Source organism: Myotis davidii, unplaced genomic scaffold (genome assembly GCF_000327345.1).
Source record: "Myotis davidii unplaced genomic scaffold, ASM32734v1 scaffold68, whole genome shotgun sequence".
In the NCBI taxonomy this organism is placed as follows: Eukaryota; Metazoa; Chordata; class Mammalia; order Chiroptera; family Vespertilionidae; genus Myotis; species Myotis davidii.
This window is the reverse complement of record NW_006300376.1, coordinates 1897864-1914413: the sequence shown is the minus strand read 5'-3', so window position 1 is coordinate 1914413 and position 16550 is coordinate 1897864. Positions and strand designations below refer to the sequence as shown.

Sequence of the window (16550 nt, the reverse complement as noted above, 5' to 3'; positions counted from 1 at the left end):
GCGGCCCCCGCAGCCCCTGCCCATTGTTCGCACAGGCCAGCCCGAGTCCGCTCGGCGAGGCCGGGCTCCGCGCCAGGCCAGCGGTGCTCCAGAGGTGGCCAGCGCAGCCGCCTGGTGCTCCAGCTGTTCCCGTTGGAACGATGGCACCAGAGCGCCTCGCAGCTCTAGACCCTCCTGCCCCCCCCCCCTTGTTTTCTATGAAGTTGCAGCTTTTGCCCGGCGAGGAGTTTATTCTGTGATTACAGGAGTCTCTCCTGATTTAGAAAAGATTATTTTATTTACCTATTTTTCTTTGAGTTACACACAAGTAGCAGATTTGGGGGGTGGGGGGACCTTAGTTTTCATCCTGCAGCGGTCTTAGGTCTCCATCTTCTGCATAGACTCCTTAACACTGCCAACTGACTTGCTGAGGTTGGTTAAGTTTGTATTTAAAAGACAAACCGAATGAAAATGGCACGCAACTGAGTTGAATTTATCGCATTTTGATGTTTTCTTCTTTAGAACAGACGTATTCTATGAGAGTGCCTTGTATGAAGCCCACGCTTAGAGAGGGACACATGGATAATATATCCTATATGTACACCCCAGGGAAATTTCCATACAATCCAAATTTTGAACTTGAGGCTCTTATTTTCTGGGTGAGGAACTTAGTGCTTGGAAGTATGAGGTGCAGCTGTGGGAAGTAAGAGAGTTAAGGAAGATTTGCCTTGGAAATCAGGGCCATTCTTTGGGATGGAAACCACCATTGATTCCAATCATAGCTTAAAAAAGAGAAAGAGTGAGTGTGAGAGAGAGACCAGTAGGAGTTGTCCTCCAAAGGGGCTGGAATTCAAACAATCTACCCTAACCATTCTTCCTCACTTACCCTTCCTTGCATTTCCAGATTACTTTCCCATTTCATTTTAAATTGGGGGTGGAGGAAGAGGAGAGAGGTGAAGTAACCAGGAAATGAGTGTGCACTGGCCCTTTAAAACACTGCCTAATGTGATCTATATGGATGGCAGCTTTTAAGTTTCATAGGTTCTAGAATTACAAATTAGCTAATTTTAATCAAAACATGTGAAATGTTATCCCGGCTGGATATAAAGGCTGACTGTGCTCGATGCTTGGGGCTCGCGTTGTTGACTTTGGCTGCGGGTGCACTCCGTGGTTTGGGAGATAGTTGTCCTTCTACAGTATAACAGATGTTTGTCTGAACTGGTGAGGAAGAAACAAAAACAACATTGTGTGAAGGGAAAAATTACACAGTTTTTAGCCCATGCTGCAGGACTAAGTATGGAATTAACCTCCGTGCACAGAATTTCTTTTTTGAAAATGTTATTTTTCTTTTAAATCACCACCTCCTATTTGAAGTTTTCATCCTTATTGTTTCCACCCATCGTCGCAGTAAATGAAAAGTTCCACCCAGCAAATAGTTCGGTTGCCTGTAGCATGGTGTTTTCTCTCTGGTTTGGAACAATGTGTTAGAGACCCCTGGCCGAAATCTTCAGTCTTGTCAAAGCACACCATGCCAGGGAGTCATGAAATCCCATTCCTAGTGGAATTGTTCAGTAGGCATTCCTCTAATATAATAGCACTAAAAGCCCTCATTTTAAAAGTGATTTTTCAAAGACAAAAGGTGAAAGGGTTATTTTGAGCTCATTAAATTTTTTCCGTTTTTAAGAGTAATAACCACATCAATAAAACCCATCCCCAAACGTCATGGTATTATTACCCCTCCATCTGAAGTGCAGAGTAACATAACAAGTTGGTTGCCCTGCATAAAAAATATGTGCAACAAAATGTCACCGAGCACACAATGTGGCCTTGTGCAGCTTCCTATCGGTGCCGCTGGAGCTGCCTGGCTGTGTTTGCCTTCATCTGAACGGCTTTCATCTGGACCAGTGTAAACTAAGCCCTGGTAAGTAATCACTGCCCGGCAGAAAGAAAGGAATGTATACAGCTAGCACGGCCTAAGCTGTAAAAACGGAAACTTGAGCCCCCACAAGGATCACATATCAAGGCTTGAAGGTAGGGGAAATGAAAGGGGGAAAGAGGAGAGAGCGAATGGAAAAGTCAGCCTGGGAAGTGGAGGATCAGGAGGAGGCCCCCCTTAGGGAGATTTGGCTCAGGGATTAGGGAATTTTATCATGGTGTACAGTGACCTACTCAGGTTTCAACACTGGTTGGATCAAGTTGCCTCTCTGCGAGCTGAAAGAAAAAGGACTGGAGTGTATGTGATTTTTTTTCCCCCCTTCGGGTAATAGAAAGGACATTGGTACAAGTGTCTATTTTAAGTACAGCCAATGCAGGGCACCAAGAATGAGCAACAAAATTACCTCCTCTTAGAGACTTCCTTCAAGGTTTCCTAATTGAGATAGTCACCGATTTATTTGAAAACGGCCGGAGAAGACAAACTGGCTGAGGTTTAGCTGACACCAGCAATGGCATTGGAGATTGTCTTCATGTGGCTGGGAGCTAATATTGGTTGCTGTTTCACTAGATCAGATATTGAGTTACATATTCCTTATCACTGGTTTAATGTACATGGCAGTTGTAACAAATTTAAATTTGATACAATATAATTTTGTGTATGAGAAGTACATGACTTGGCATAGCTAGCTTAGAGTGTAACTTTAGTGACAATATCTTCAAGCAGAAATGTTTGTCTCATTATGACCTTTACAATGACTCTTTATCTTTCCTTTTCTTCTTCCTCCTTTCATCCTGGGTTTTTTTAATTGGTTAAAAAGACTCATTACTGTACGTGCAATTAGCATGCCTTATTTAATTAGTGGCCAACAAAGGAAATTTGAAAAAAATGTGATCTATATTTTGACTACTTTTGGTTTCAAAATTGAATATTGTGATTGTATCTAATGTAATATGTCTTTGTTATACTGTCGACTCATGAGTATCATAATAAATGCATGTCAGGAGGGAATTCTGACATATGGAAGGGTTAATTTGTTTTAGGAATTCATCCAGAGCATGGTCGTTGTAATATAAAAACTAGTTTGTTACTATTGGATGTGCAAATGTATATAGATGCGTACGTGTAAATAGAGTTCACTTAAAGGTGTGTACTTTGTGCACATAGATCTGAGGGAACATAATCAGTGGCTATCAAACAGTAATGCAACTAGAAAATCTATACTGTGAGTAAAGGTACTGAGTTGGATTTTTACCTTTTAAAACTCTTTGGCAAAACAACATGATTAGAGCAAGCACTCTGCCCTGGGAACTTTCCTAAACAAACCGTAATTAATGCATTTACAATGTTTGGCTACTTTATCAGTTGCTAAACTATAAGATAATCTGTGTTAAATGTCTAGGGTCTTCTTTTTTGCTGAAGAAGTTTTCTGTCTATAAATATTCTCAGCAAGTAATTTGTACCTAAAATTATGCGTCAGTCCTGATGCCTACAGTTAGAGTCAGTCACATCTGTTAGAGTTTAGTAGTAAACTCACCACAAGATTTTCTAGTTTGGTTTCTGATGGTCTCCATTTGGCATTAAAAATGAACTGTGTCAATTGCGTAGATGATAAAACAAGTTGCAGAGCTGAGCTGGTGAGTGTAGTGAGGTAAATAGCTTGGCTTTATAAAAAAAAAAGGCGGGGGGGGGAGGGCGGGGGAGAAATCAGAGTATGGATTAGAAAAGTTAGCATGGGTTGAAATCAGTTCACTACTAAAACATGTATATGTTAAGTTTTGCTGTTGAAACACCATCCTGGTGTCAGACCCGGTAAGTCTCAGGAACCTAGAAAGTGGGCTCAGGACCAGATCACACTGGGGCATTCACAAATGATGTCATACCTCTCCGCCTCAGGTGTACCGCGTGGCAGGACTGGAGACAGATGTCAGTTGAGACATTCCTCTCAGTCCTTGCCCCTTGGGAGCTGGAATAGGGCGTTCCTGAGCCCACCAGCCCTGTTCTCCGAATTGCTTTCAGTCTTCTAGCTCAATGCTCCAGTCCTAAGCCCATCAGAGATGGTCCCAGAAGGGCATGAGAGCTGTGAATTCTGCTCTGTTTAACTGGAGGTTTTCTGAAGGGTCTCCATCTGTGAACTTGTGAGTATGATGTGTGGTGAGAGAGATTCTCCAAGCCTTATACAACTCGCAGGTTCCAGAGACGAGGAAATGGAAAGGAACCACTCCACTTCCTCCCAGATCTGAAATAAACATTTGAACTAGAAGAAAATGAGTCTGACAGACTCATTCCCTTCTGCGTTTCCTGCCTCTGTGCCTGCCAAGCACCGCTCTGAGAAGCCAAGCCCTACTCTCCTTGTGTGAAAGACAGACCTCCAGAAACCAAGAGGCAACAGAGTTTGTAAAGGAAAGTAAAAAAAAACCCAACACCAAAAACAAAACCAAAAAAACCAACAGAGCCTCAAAAAGCATAAATATCAGTGAATGCAAGTGACTATCTGAAAAGGGGGAGTTCTAGGGAACTATAATGTCTTGTCAGGGGGACCAGGCTTTATATATCTTCTAAGGAAGAGTTCTTTTTATTAAGTCTTTTTACTTCTTTTGAAAAATATTATTGGAAGTAGTAGAAGGTGGGTCATATAAAAATCTCTGAAGTCTAAAACTTCCTCTTGCGGGTGGGAAGTCAGCCACACTTGCACTCTCGAGCTAATAAGATTATTGAATATTTTCCTAAAAGGAGAAAAAACTAGAGTACTTTGTTTTTGCTGGTGCCAGTTGAAACATGTAAACAGACATGAAAGCCTGGGGTGAGTGAGATTTTGATATATTTTAGGATGTGTAGACTGATGGGTGTTAATATCTCTTGTGTAACCAAAGGGCTGTGGAACTCTGTCCTTCGTTAGGACCAGAGGCTTTGGCACAGTCAGGAAAACAATGTAACAAGTCTTGGCGATTTTTAGGGCAGTTCTGCAGCTGTGACAGGACACAGCTGCACACAGCTGCACACCTGCCATGCCTGCCACAATATTAGCCCGGGGGCTGCTCTTCACAATTTCACAGCATTTGTTTGACCTTGCTAGGATAATTGATGTCCTGGCCAAAGATTAAAATGTGAGGACGTAAGTGTCTGCTCTGTGTTACAAGAAGACAATAAAACAACATGGATTTTATATGTGGAAGCACACAAGTTTGGTTTCATATGCCAATTACCATGTACAACCATCCAATTCAGAATATATCAGTAGGAGAACCAGGCTTTCTCTCCAGGCCTGCTGGAGGCTGGGGTTAGATTCTAGTGTCGTGATGTGTCCTCTGCTCATAGAGTCGCATTGTAACCATTGTGTTGTGGCTGAGAACAATGCTGCAAAATGATCCAAATGGAGCGCAGTGGCCATCTTCAAAGGATTTCAAGCAAAAATGGTGCAGTTCAGATACAACCAGCAGGGCTCAGTGGGTAAATTCTGCATCAGGAAGGCAGACCTGACTGCTCTTGTTATTTCATGCGTGCACATGACCCTCTAAGGGTCATCTGTGGAGAGTGGCTGGTCCTTAGGATAGATACCATCTGATCTAGTGGGATCATGAATGTGGAACTACTTTGTAATCTCTAATGGGCTCTTCCAATATTTCTTTTGCACTGTTTAAATTTTACCTCCCACCTTCTTGGCAGAACCATAAAATAAAATCCATCCACTTGATCTGTATTAACAGAGATGATTTAGATTCAGCCCTAGACCAGACCTGGGTATAGAGCTAGGTGCTGCCTTCTAATCAAGTTCAGTGCCTACTTTCTACAAAAGAAATGGTCTCTCTCTTTTTTGCGGATTCTTTCCCCACCTCCTATTTGAATCTCAATTAGTGAGTCCAATGATTCTTAATAGAAATCTACCTTAGAAGTGAGTACACATGGAGGTAAAAGGGAGATAAAACACTTTCCAAAAACAACCATAATTCTATTGTTAATAACCTTAGCTAGTGAGATATTCACATTTTTTCCCACCTTGTAAAATTGTTCAGGATTGGGGTTTCCTTTTCCTTTGAAAGTATTTCTCATATGCTCCACTTTCTTGGATGATGTATTTCAGAATGTTTTGAAGTCAAGTAATATAGCTGGCAGATACTCTATTGTCATTAGGATTGTGAATTTGGCTGACATGGTTGTCTATGAGAAGACTGTTAATTTTTAATTAAAACTTTTTATTTTTACAAAAATAATACATGGACATGACAGAAATAGTAAAATAAGCAATACAAATAAGTAAAAAAAAAAAAACCTATAATTTTTCCCACCCAGACACAATCACTGTCAACATTTTGATGTACATCTTTTCATGCCCTTATCTATGTATAATATATAGTTATTTTTAAAAAACAAAATGATCTTATATTGTACTAACCTTCCTTTTAAAACTTAATATATTGTTAATATCTTTTATGGCAGTAAAAATTTATCTACAGAATATATTTTACTAATAAAATAGTATTCTATGTTATTCAGTCCATGACTAAGCTATAATGTATTTAACCAAATTATTATTGTTTGGCATTATAGCATGCTTCTAAGAAAAATAGCACTGAGATAAGTGTTCCCGAACATTGCATATTTTTATACTTATTTCCTTAGACTAGTTTCTATAATGACTAGACATAATATTGCTGAATCAAGGGGTATGCACATTTTTAAGACTTTCAATGCATAGAGCCAAATTACCTTTTCTAAATGTTGTATCAACTTTAATTCCTAATACTAGGAGAGTGCTCATTAACACCGGATATTATACATTTTTAATGTGCAAATATTTATTTTTAGAATCAGTTTTTTTTTTAAATTTTGTTTGATTATTTCTCTGTACCTATACATTTTTAAAATATTTGTGAATGCATTCAAACAGGTTAGCACATTTCTTGAGTACAAATGCTAGGCATGGTGCTAGGTGAGGAATAAAATGAAATAAAAGTATTTTGCCTTCAAGTAACTTTTAGTGTATTTGAGATAGATGACATCTTTTATTAGAACTGAAAGTTGGGCCCTGGCTGGGTGGTTTAGTTGGTTGGAACGTCATCCCCATAACACCAAAAGGTTGTGGGTTCTACTCCTGGACAGGACACATATATAAGTTGTGAGTTCGAACCCCCATGGGGATGCCCACAGGAGGCAAGTGAATGATCTAAAAATTGATGAAAAGATATCCTCAGGTGAGGATTAGAAATAAAAAGAACTGGAAGTTGGAGGGAAAATGGGATTTATGTTTGTGGGGAGATGGAGGACATGGCGTTTTCTTTATTTCAATGAGTCTTTGGGAGCTCTTTGAAAGCTTTCTGCTCTCTTGGGTAGGATAGGATACAAAGTTGAAAACACATTGACATCCAGTTATGCAAGGCCTGGGATGAAAGAAATCAGTGATACTTATGTATATTTTAAAATCTGCTTGCTGTTTTAAAAATAAAATCATTAGTCCTTTTGGAAGACCTTGAAATACTTGTGCTTCAGAGATATTTTGAGAATTTGTAATAATTGTTATTTTCAAAGTGCCTTGAAGCCAACTCTTTATTGGTAAAATGTTCAATTGAAAATCATTAGATTGAACTTGCAGTACTTCCAGTTGCATAACGACAGTGTCTAATTAATGTCCTGGGGATTCAGTTCTGATAAAAATAAAGTTTGCCAGTATATAAAGAACTCAGAGGAGTGGAGAAATAGTAAATTTTCCTGCCTTTCCACCATCTTTCTGTGATTCTTTTTTTTAAAATTCTGGGAAGAGATTATGCTTTCAGACTAAATGTTAGGGTTGTCTTCTTACCTTAGGAGTCCTGGTGGTGAGAGAGAGAGACTGGAAAGGGTGAGGAAGAGGTACGGGAGGAAGAGGTGTGCAAAGCAATTAGGGTCAGATGTGATGTCAAAAAATTGTCAAGTGAGAAGGTTAAATTTTAATTATAAAATTTGAGCACCCCCCCATTTCAACAGTACAAATAATTAAGGAGAGTAGGGCCCAATGATCAAATTTGAAAGAAAGTGAAGTTTTAACAGAGGTAGATGTGCCCTGGCTTGAAAGCTGTATATATGTGATATTGACATCCAATGGGATGATTTCTTTGCAACTCTGGTCCAAGAAGTAGCTTCTTTGGGATTGCTGACGCATTGGACCTTACAGAAGTTATAATAGAAAGAGACCTGGTATAAGAATCTGTATTTTCATCCTGACTTTGCTGGGTGATCTCTCATGCCTGTCATTTACCTTCTGGATGCTTTCATTTCTGTTGTAAAATGAGGATGTTACATAGGTTCACCAAAAGTTTATTGTGGAAATCAAATATCTAATTCATAGGGTTATTGAAAGGAACAGGAGACTTTTAAAGGATGTGGAAACACTATAAAGTGCTATAAGAGTGTTAGACATTATCATTATAATTATAGTGACCTATTTTCCAAACCCAAATTGGACCACATGGTATGAGAGAGGATTTTTGTGCCACTTCCAAGGGCGAGAGGCAGTCTGCAAAATGTGAGTCAGATGCCAGGATATTGAAATTTCTGGCACATTTTGATGGTTTATGGGAGCAATGATAAAATATCTGAAATAGTGGCTGTTCAGTAAAATTTATGATGTGTGAGCACTATAATTATATTTCTTTGCAAAAGGTATTTCATTTCTCATATAAGTAGAAGTTCTTTGGTTTCACAAAATCTCAGAGCCTGGAAAGACTTTCAGAGACTCTCCTTCAGTTTCCTATTCTAAGTCTCCAGGCAAATGGTGGGTGAAGATTAAGGGGGAAGCAAAGTTTTAGTCTCCCTTAGTCTCCCTTAGTACAGTAGCTTCTCTTATTGTTGAATATTCTTACCTCAGAATCTCTGCACTTTAACTGTTGTCACCTTTATTTTTCACCTTAAAAAAACATAACTGACATAGCCTTATATAGGAAAAGAATAATTCTTTTAATAGAATTTTTTTTTTGTAAAGGATAGCAATACAAAAAATGTTGAAAAAATGGCTATTGGAACTCTCTGGCAGAAGGCCTTAAACCCCTTATGGGCCATAAACTTTCAATTCATTTCTTCTAGAATATGTTATGTTTCTTGGATGGTAACTACAAAAGTATATTACATTTCCTTTGGTTTAGCACCATAATGAGTCCCTATGACGTCTGGCATCAAATTCTACCTAGAAATTAAAAATTTTAAGTTATTTATTCCTTGGGGTTCTTTGCTTTCCTTATTTCTTTATTCTTTTTTTGTTTTGTTTTGTTTTTTTAATATATTTTATTGATTTTTTTACAGAGAGGAAGGGAGAGAGATAGAGAGTTAGAAACATCGATGAGAGAGAAACATCGATCAGCCGCCTCCTGCACACCTCCTACTGGGGATGTGCCCGCAACCCAGGTACATGCCCTTGACCGGAATTGAACCTGGGACCCTTCAGTCCGCAAGCCGCGCTCTATCCACTGAGCCAAACCGGTTTCGGCCGTTTTGTTTTTTAAGAGGGAGAGAGAGAGAGAGAGAGAGAGAGAGAAACATCTATCGGTTGCTTCCTTTACATGCCTGACTAGGGGTCACACTGGAAACCCAGGTATATGCCCTGGGTTTTGAACCCACAACATTTTGGTGTATGGGATAACGCTTCAACCAATTGAGTCCCCTGGCCAGGGCAGGGCCACTCTCTTAATACAATAGTGTGTAAGTCAAAGGTAATAGTTTATTTCTTGTGCTTACACTAAAAGGAACCTTTGGTGTTTGTTTTCCTCTTCTTTCAATGAAAGTCTTGTTCCTCCTGTCATGAAAGGTTTGAGGTTTATGGCTTGAGGCTTTATAAACCTTTTGTTTTCTACTTTTGAAATCACATATTGAAACTTTAAGGAGTTTATTTTCTTTTCAATGATAAGAAAGGGAATGTTTTAGAGCAGTGATGGCGAACCTTTTGAGCTCGGCGTGTCAGCATTTTGAAAAACCCTAACTTAACTCTGGTGCCGTGTCACATATAGAAATTTTTTGATATTTGCAACCATAGTAAAACAAAGATTTATATTTTTGATATTTATTTTATATATTTAAATGCCATTTAACAAGGAAAAATCAACCAAAAAAATGAGTTCGCATGTCACCTCTGACACGGGTGTCATAGGTTCACCATCACTGTTTTAGAGTGTATTTTCACTGATATTTATAGTAACTTGAATATCATGGAATAGATCAAGTTCATATTGATTCACGAAGTGTCTAATTTTCAGCACAAACCGTAAACTAAGTGATACAGTTAAGATGCCCAAATAATATGAATTTGGTGTTAATAATCCAGTAGAGGCTTTAGTTTGTATCTAAATGTGTGAAACTTCTGGATTTCTTCCCTGGGATTGGTTCTGAAAGACTGAATGGATTTGCAGCTCAACTAAAACAAACACATCTATATGCTGACTGGGAGGTTGCTCCATGAATTATGCATCTGTAGCCTTTGTGTCACTTCCGAGGTTCGGCAGAACTGGAGAGAGAGGTGCCCAGATACAAACGGTCTAAAAAATTGGATATGGTGGCCAGGAGTTACTCTGCAGAAGATTTTCTGTCTTGGCACAGTTCTCTGAGAGATTGGGGCAAATAGCCCACATAGACCAATAGGATGGCTTGAACTTGGCTTTTAAAACTGTTGGAATTGTTTTTTTGATGCAAGGTGTAATCCTTATCCTTGGAGATTTCTGCTGTCAGACCACTAATGGAGGACCTGGGTCTGTGTGCTTAGGGACTGTCATTCTCCAGCCCAGGCACTGAGCTCAGTGAAAGAAATTGGATGTTAGGGGAGACTGATGCCTCATTAAAGAGATCACTTTTGATTGAGCAGAGCAGCATTTAGCTGAGTCCTCCTCAGTGGTATTCCAGAAGTTGCTGAGCTTATTATACATATCGATCATATCATCTTTGTGCATTCATGAAAGGAATGTCTATTTAATGTGGACATGACCAGCCATCAGCGAGAATAAATGCCTCACTGGAGCTTGATATGGATGACTGTTGGCCTCACGGATGGTAACCCTGAATCAATCTGGCTAGATTTTTTTTTTAATTGCTTGTGTGCTGTACCATCACAGGTTGACCCAGTTGGAACTCTAAGCTTAAGTGAGTACTAAAGCAAAAAAAATCTAGCATCCTGTGGGTGGTTTGAAATGCCAGGTTTGTTTTTGTGGAGTCAGTAGTGTAATATCATTTTTTAAAAATAATGCAACCTTTACTGAAATCCAGTTGTGAAAATTTAAAAAATATATATTTTATTGATTTTTTACAGTGAGGAAGGGAGTGGGATAGAGAGTTAGAAACATCAGTGAGAGAGAAACATCGATCAGCTGCCTCCTACACACCCCTCACTGGGGATATGCCCGTAACCAAGGTACATGCCCCTGACCGGAATCGAACCCGAGATCCTTCGGTCCGCAGGCTGACGCTCTATCCACTGAGCCAAACCAGTCAGGGCCCAGTTGTGAAATTTAAGAGAACATGGAACTCACACATTGAGCCTATGAGCACTTTGGTTTAACCTGGGTTCTTTGTTTCAGGTATATAAATTATACATCCCGGTGTAATGCAGAAATGATAGCTTCTAGGGAGAATGAGAAATGACTTTGAAAAGACAGAGAAGGTTAGAATATACAGATTTCTAGCTCAGACTAGGAGGCTCAGGCTGCCTTGTCATATAGAGATGCTTTTAAAAATTCATTCAATAAACATTTATTAAACTCTTATTCTGTAATGTAGATTCCTTCTTTTTATTTTAAAAATGTTTTCCAGCTTTATTGAGTTATAATTGACACATAACTGTGTAAGTTTAAGGTGTACAGGGGTTGATTTGATATATTTATGTATTTCAAAATTATTACCACTATAACATAAGCTACTACTTCCATCTGTCACATAGTTTAACATTTCTTTTTGTGGTCAGAACATGTAAGATCTACTCTCTTAGCAATATTCAAGTATGTGAAACAGTATTATTAGCTATAATCATTATGCTATAAATTAAATCCCCAAACTTTTAAATCTTATAACTGGAAGTTTGTACCCATCAACCAATATCTCTCTATTTCCCTGGATAGAGATTCTTTAAGGCCCATTTAGATCATTAACAAACACAGTCTCACATCTTGCTTCCAGATCTAGCAGTTGACAAATTCATAAAACATAGTCACCTGATATGAAGGCTTTAAATCTGTCCAAGTAGATCCATTATTTTCACAGTTTGATCTCTATACTAACAACAGCACCTTATCCTTAGATATTAATTTATAACTCAGAAAGTTTTCATACATTATCCAAAATTTGGGTTGACTGGAAATGTTAAAGTTATTTGGTACTTTTATATTGCATGTCAAAAGACAATCACTGTGTCCTTTGATTTCATGGAGGAAGAATCTGTCACTAATGAAATTGATAAAGCAAATTATGCATTTATTTTTAAAGAATACTCTTGAAAAGGGAAAATAAAAAAAGGGAAACCCTTGTCACTCAGTGTTACTATTAATAACATTTTTCTTCATTCATTAAAATAAACGGAGAACCCTGTAGCCTATTTAGCTTTCTGTGTGGTAGTGTTGACAATTAAATAATTTATTTGCTGAGGTTTTGCTTTATCTGAGATGAATTAGAAAGCAATTCTAACTTACATTAATCTGAGCCACAAAAGGTCAATTAATTGTTTTCATTTTCAAAAATTTTTTTAGCTGTTTTTGTGCTATACCTTTCAATATTTTTGTATTAGTGTGGTATACACGTTGCAGAGGAAGATGCTAAAATTGTGTTTGTAAGTAAAATTAATACCCTTTTTCTTTTTTTCTTTTTTTTTGGTAATATATTTTATTGATATTTTACAGAGAGGAAGGGAGAGAGATAGAGAGTTAGAAACATCGATGAGAGAGAAACATCAATCAGCTGCCTCCTGCACATCTCCCACTGGGGATGTGCCCACAACCCAGGTACATGCCCTGGACCAGAATCAAACCTGGGACCCTTCAGTCCGCAGGCCGACGCTCCACCCACTGAGCCAAACCGGCTTCGGCACCCTTTTTCTTATTATCTTTAAATTGCAAATGTCTGAAGGCCTGTCATAATTTGATGTGTCATCCTGAGATTTAAATGCATTACAATTTTGAACAGGATTTGAAAAATGAACATGCCCCTAGGGGAGGTGGGTAGAGGCTGGTAGTAAACGGGTAGTGCAAATGGAATTTGATTTATGCATTCTTTTCAAATAGTTATTAATTATATAAATAAGTAGTTTATGCTTCTCTTTCAGAACTTTGCAGAAAACACCATGAATGAACTCCTTGGCTGGTATGGCTATGATAAGGTTGAATTGAAAGATGGTGAAGATATTGAATTCAGGAGCTACCCTACAGATGGAGAGAGCCGGCAGCACATTTCTGTTCTCAAAGGTAATGACATTTAATGTGCCTGTGCTCATGCCAAGAAGGATTAACTATCTCAACTTGCCAGAATTGAGCTGCTTTGGGACTCCTTTTGTTGATTATGCCAATGGTTGATTTACACGCACATCCCCAGTGGTGTTTTCCCATAAGCAGAATTCCACGGAAGGTAAGAGCACAACATAAAAGAAAGGTAGACACAGCTTGATCTCCTTCCAGCAACGGGAGAGCTAGCTAGACAAGGGCTAGGAACCTTGAGTGCTCTAGTCCTGCCCACAAATGTATAGAAAGGGATAATGTTTGCTAACTTCTCCTGCTTTTCTAAGCCCTTTGATATGTGAATTGTTGGAGACTGGTGCTTTCTGTGACGTGAGATGCTAGGTTTAGATTTTCGGATGCAAGAGAGTATGATGGTTACTTTGGTAATTCCCCTGATGCCCCCATTTTTTTTGGTGGGAATTCTAAAGGAAAGCCCTGTTTCTGTTTCATGTTTGAAGTTTTTACCCTTCCCACATCCCCAACACCTGTGGTAGGGTAGGTAGAAGAGTAAGAACATAGTCGATGGTTGGATCGTGTATTATTCTATCGGAAGTTCCTTAAAGCCCAGCCAAAGAGTGGAAATTAGAGGCTTGACAGAGTTGAATTAACACTGATTCTGCTGGTGGTAGCAGAACCAGATGTCTCATCATGAGGGAGCTTAGGACCATCAGGAGGTGTTTTATGGATACTGAACTTATGAACCTAAATTTGGAAGCAATGTCCAAGAAAAGAAGAGGAATATGTGAAGAAGCAATTTGAGGAGCTTTAATAAAATGGTAAAACTAATTGTGTGTTGTCATTGGCAATTTGATTAGTATTTGCATTGCCTTCCGAGTCTATTGGCATAAACTACCTGTTCATGCATTTTGTTTCCAGTCTCTAAAATAGCACTTTTCCTTCTTATATGCCAAGTCACGAGCTAAAATGAGCTGTCCTGCAGGCATGTGGAATTGAATGTACGTGACAAATTTTATGTTAAGCTTTCTATGAAATTGTACACATCATGTTATGGCAATAGTATCAATTTCACTTGTAAATGAAAAATACAAGTTATGAGTTCATATTCTATAAACTAATATCTCATAAAATACTTGGTCTAGGTAATCATCTTTCCCTCTGTGGAACAGGAGTACCAGGATATGTGACTAAAGGGACAAAGTTGTTTTCTATGGTTAAGGTGTTTGTTTGTTTTTTAAATGATTGACATGCAAAGATAAAATTCACAAAGTTCATATTATTGTAAGTTTTCTTTATTTTCATTTTTAATTGATATTAATGAGTTAATTTAGTGGGTCTATCCTGTGCAACAACAGTTTTGTTCCTAATCATTTGTTTTTCTTTTGATTATATTATGGACCAAGTTTATAAAACACTGGGACCTTGTTACAGTGCTGGGTGGGTGGGGCACTTTTTCAGCTTTCCCCCAGTAGACAGAGAGCGATGCCTGCTATACATCACTTTGTACATGGAAAAGGTTAATTGCCTCTCAATTTTCTATGGGCTTTTACAGTGCTAAAATTCATCGTCATGATGCAATTGGGATGTTAGCTATCATAGCACGGCAACTTATAAAGGAGCCCATTGGAAATTTATGGCAACAAGCCTGAACAGGTCCTGGATGGTTTGTAGAGTTCTGGTAAAGTGTTTAAAGGTTTGCTAGGAAAATATGTTTTGCTACAGAGCTATTTTACTTGAGAAAATGTGGTCAGAAGGGAAATAAAGTTCTTTTGTCATGTTGAATGTGATTTCTTTTCTTTTACAGAAAATTCTTTGCCAAAACCAAAATTACCTGAGGACAGTGTTATTTCACCATACACAGGCTATTCAGGGCTTGCCACAGGAAATGGACTCAGTGACTCACCTGCAGGGTCAAAGGATCATGGCAATGTGCCCATTATTGTACCTTTAATTCCACCACCTTTCATAAAGCCACCAGCAGGTAAGTCATTACTGGGGTTTCTAACAATAACGACTCATAGAAAGTTGTTTTAATTCTCTTAAAAATAACGATCAAGCTCGAGTTAATTTTGAAAAAACTTTTAGAAACTTCATAGATAAGAAATGTTAATGCATGTATTCTTTAAAGTAGTATTGCTTTTTTAAGCAAAAGCTCCAATCTATTGCCTCGGCCCATGGTCGGCAAATGGCGGCTCGCGAGCCACATGCGGCATTTTGGCCCCTTGAGTGTGGCTCTTCCTAAGCCTTAGGAGTACCCTAATTAAGTTAATAACAATGTACCTACCTATATAGTTTATGTTTAAAAAATTTGGCTCTCAAAAGAAATTTCAATCGTTGTACTATTGATATTTGGCTCTGTTGACTAATGAGTTTGCCGACCACTGGCCTAGGCTGTAAACTTTCAACCTACAATAAATTTTTTCTGCCACGGGCTACAAAAATGTATTTTCCTTCTCTGAAATCATCTGTTTGAAATAAAAATAAAATAATTTTTAAAATAAGATCTACACTGACTGGTTAGCAAGAAAAGAAGTAAGCATGGTTGGTAGTCTTGAGGGCCAGGTCTCCTCTCTGGGTTTCTAAAGGAATGGGCAGTTTGTGAGGCCTCAAAGACCTTTCTAGGAATTAGAAAAAACTCTATGGCAGCGATGGGTAATCTAGGTTGTTTCTTAAGTGGGTTTAGAAGAAGGAACTTTGAAGAACAAGTTAAATGGCTTTTTGCAAGACCCAGTTTGCAGAGGCCAACCGAAAAGAAGAGGGGTGACTAATTTTATAAATGTAAGGTTCATGCTTGAATGGATGCCCAGTGGCTTAGGTGAGTGATGCTGGTGATGAGGGTATCATTAAGGGACTGGGACTCAGTGAACAGAACACAGCTTTCAGACTTAGGCAGCTTGGGTTCAAATTGTTGCTCACCAGCTTTGTGAACATGGACTAATTACATAAACTCTCTTCTTCTCAATTTCCCCATCTGTAAAATGGGGATCACAGTTCCACGCCAGGGGATTTGCTGTGTCCCTGAGCTGAGAAAATGTATGCAAAGCTCCTTAACATGGTGCCTGCCAAACAAAAGCCATTTAATTTTTTCCTTTTTTCAGTTTTCAGTCGGCCCTAGAGTTATCATGCACATAATTTGTGCATGAAAGGTGCGCATCCAAATGCAAATTCCCTTCTAAGATTTATTTGAGCAAAAGCAAACAGCTTTAGAAATTAGCATAGCTGAGGCTAACATGAGTCTGGCATGCCAA

The 16550-nt window shown here is 38.6% G+C and overlaps 1 protein-coding gene across 1 annotated transcript in view; it reads left to right on the top strand.

Annotated features, from left to right (window-relative positions):
• The window catches only part of SOBP (sine oculis binding protein homolog), a 158712-nt gene that overhangs the window by 845 nt on the left and 141317 nt on the right, over positions 1–16550 (top strand). Inside the window, 2 exon segments of the mRNA XM_006777248.2 lie at positions 13176–13314; positions 15107–15283. Of these exon segments, the coding sequence (XP_006777311.2) occupies positions 13176–13314; positions 15107–15283 (316 nt within the window).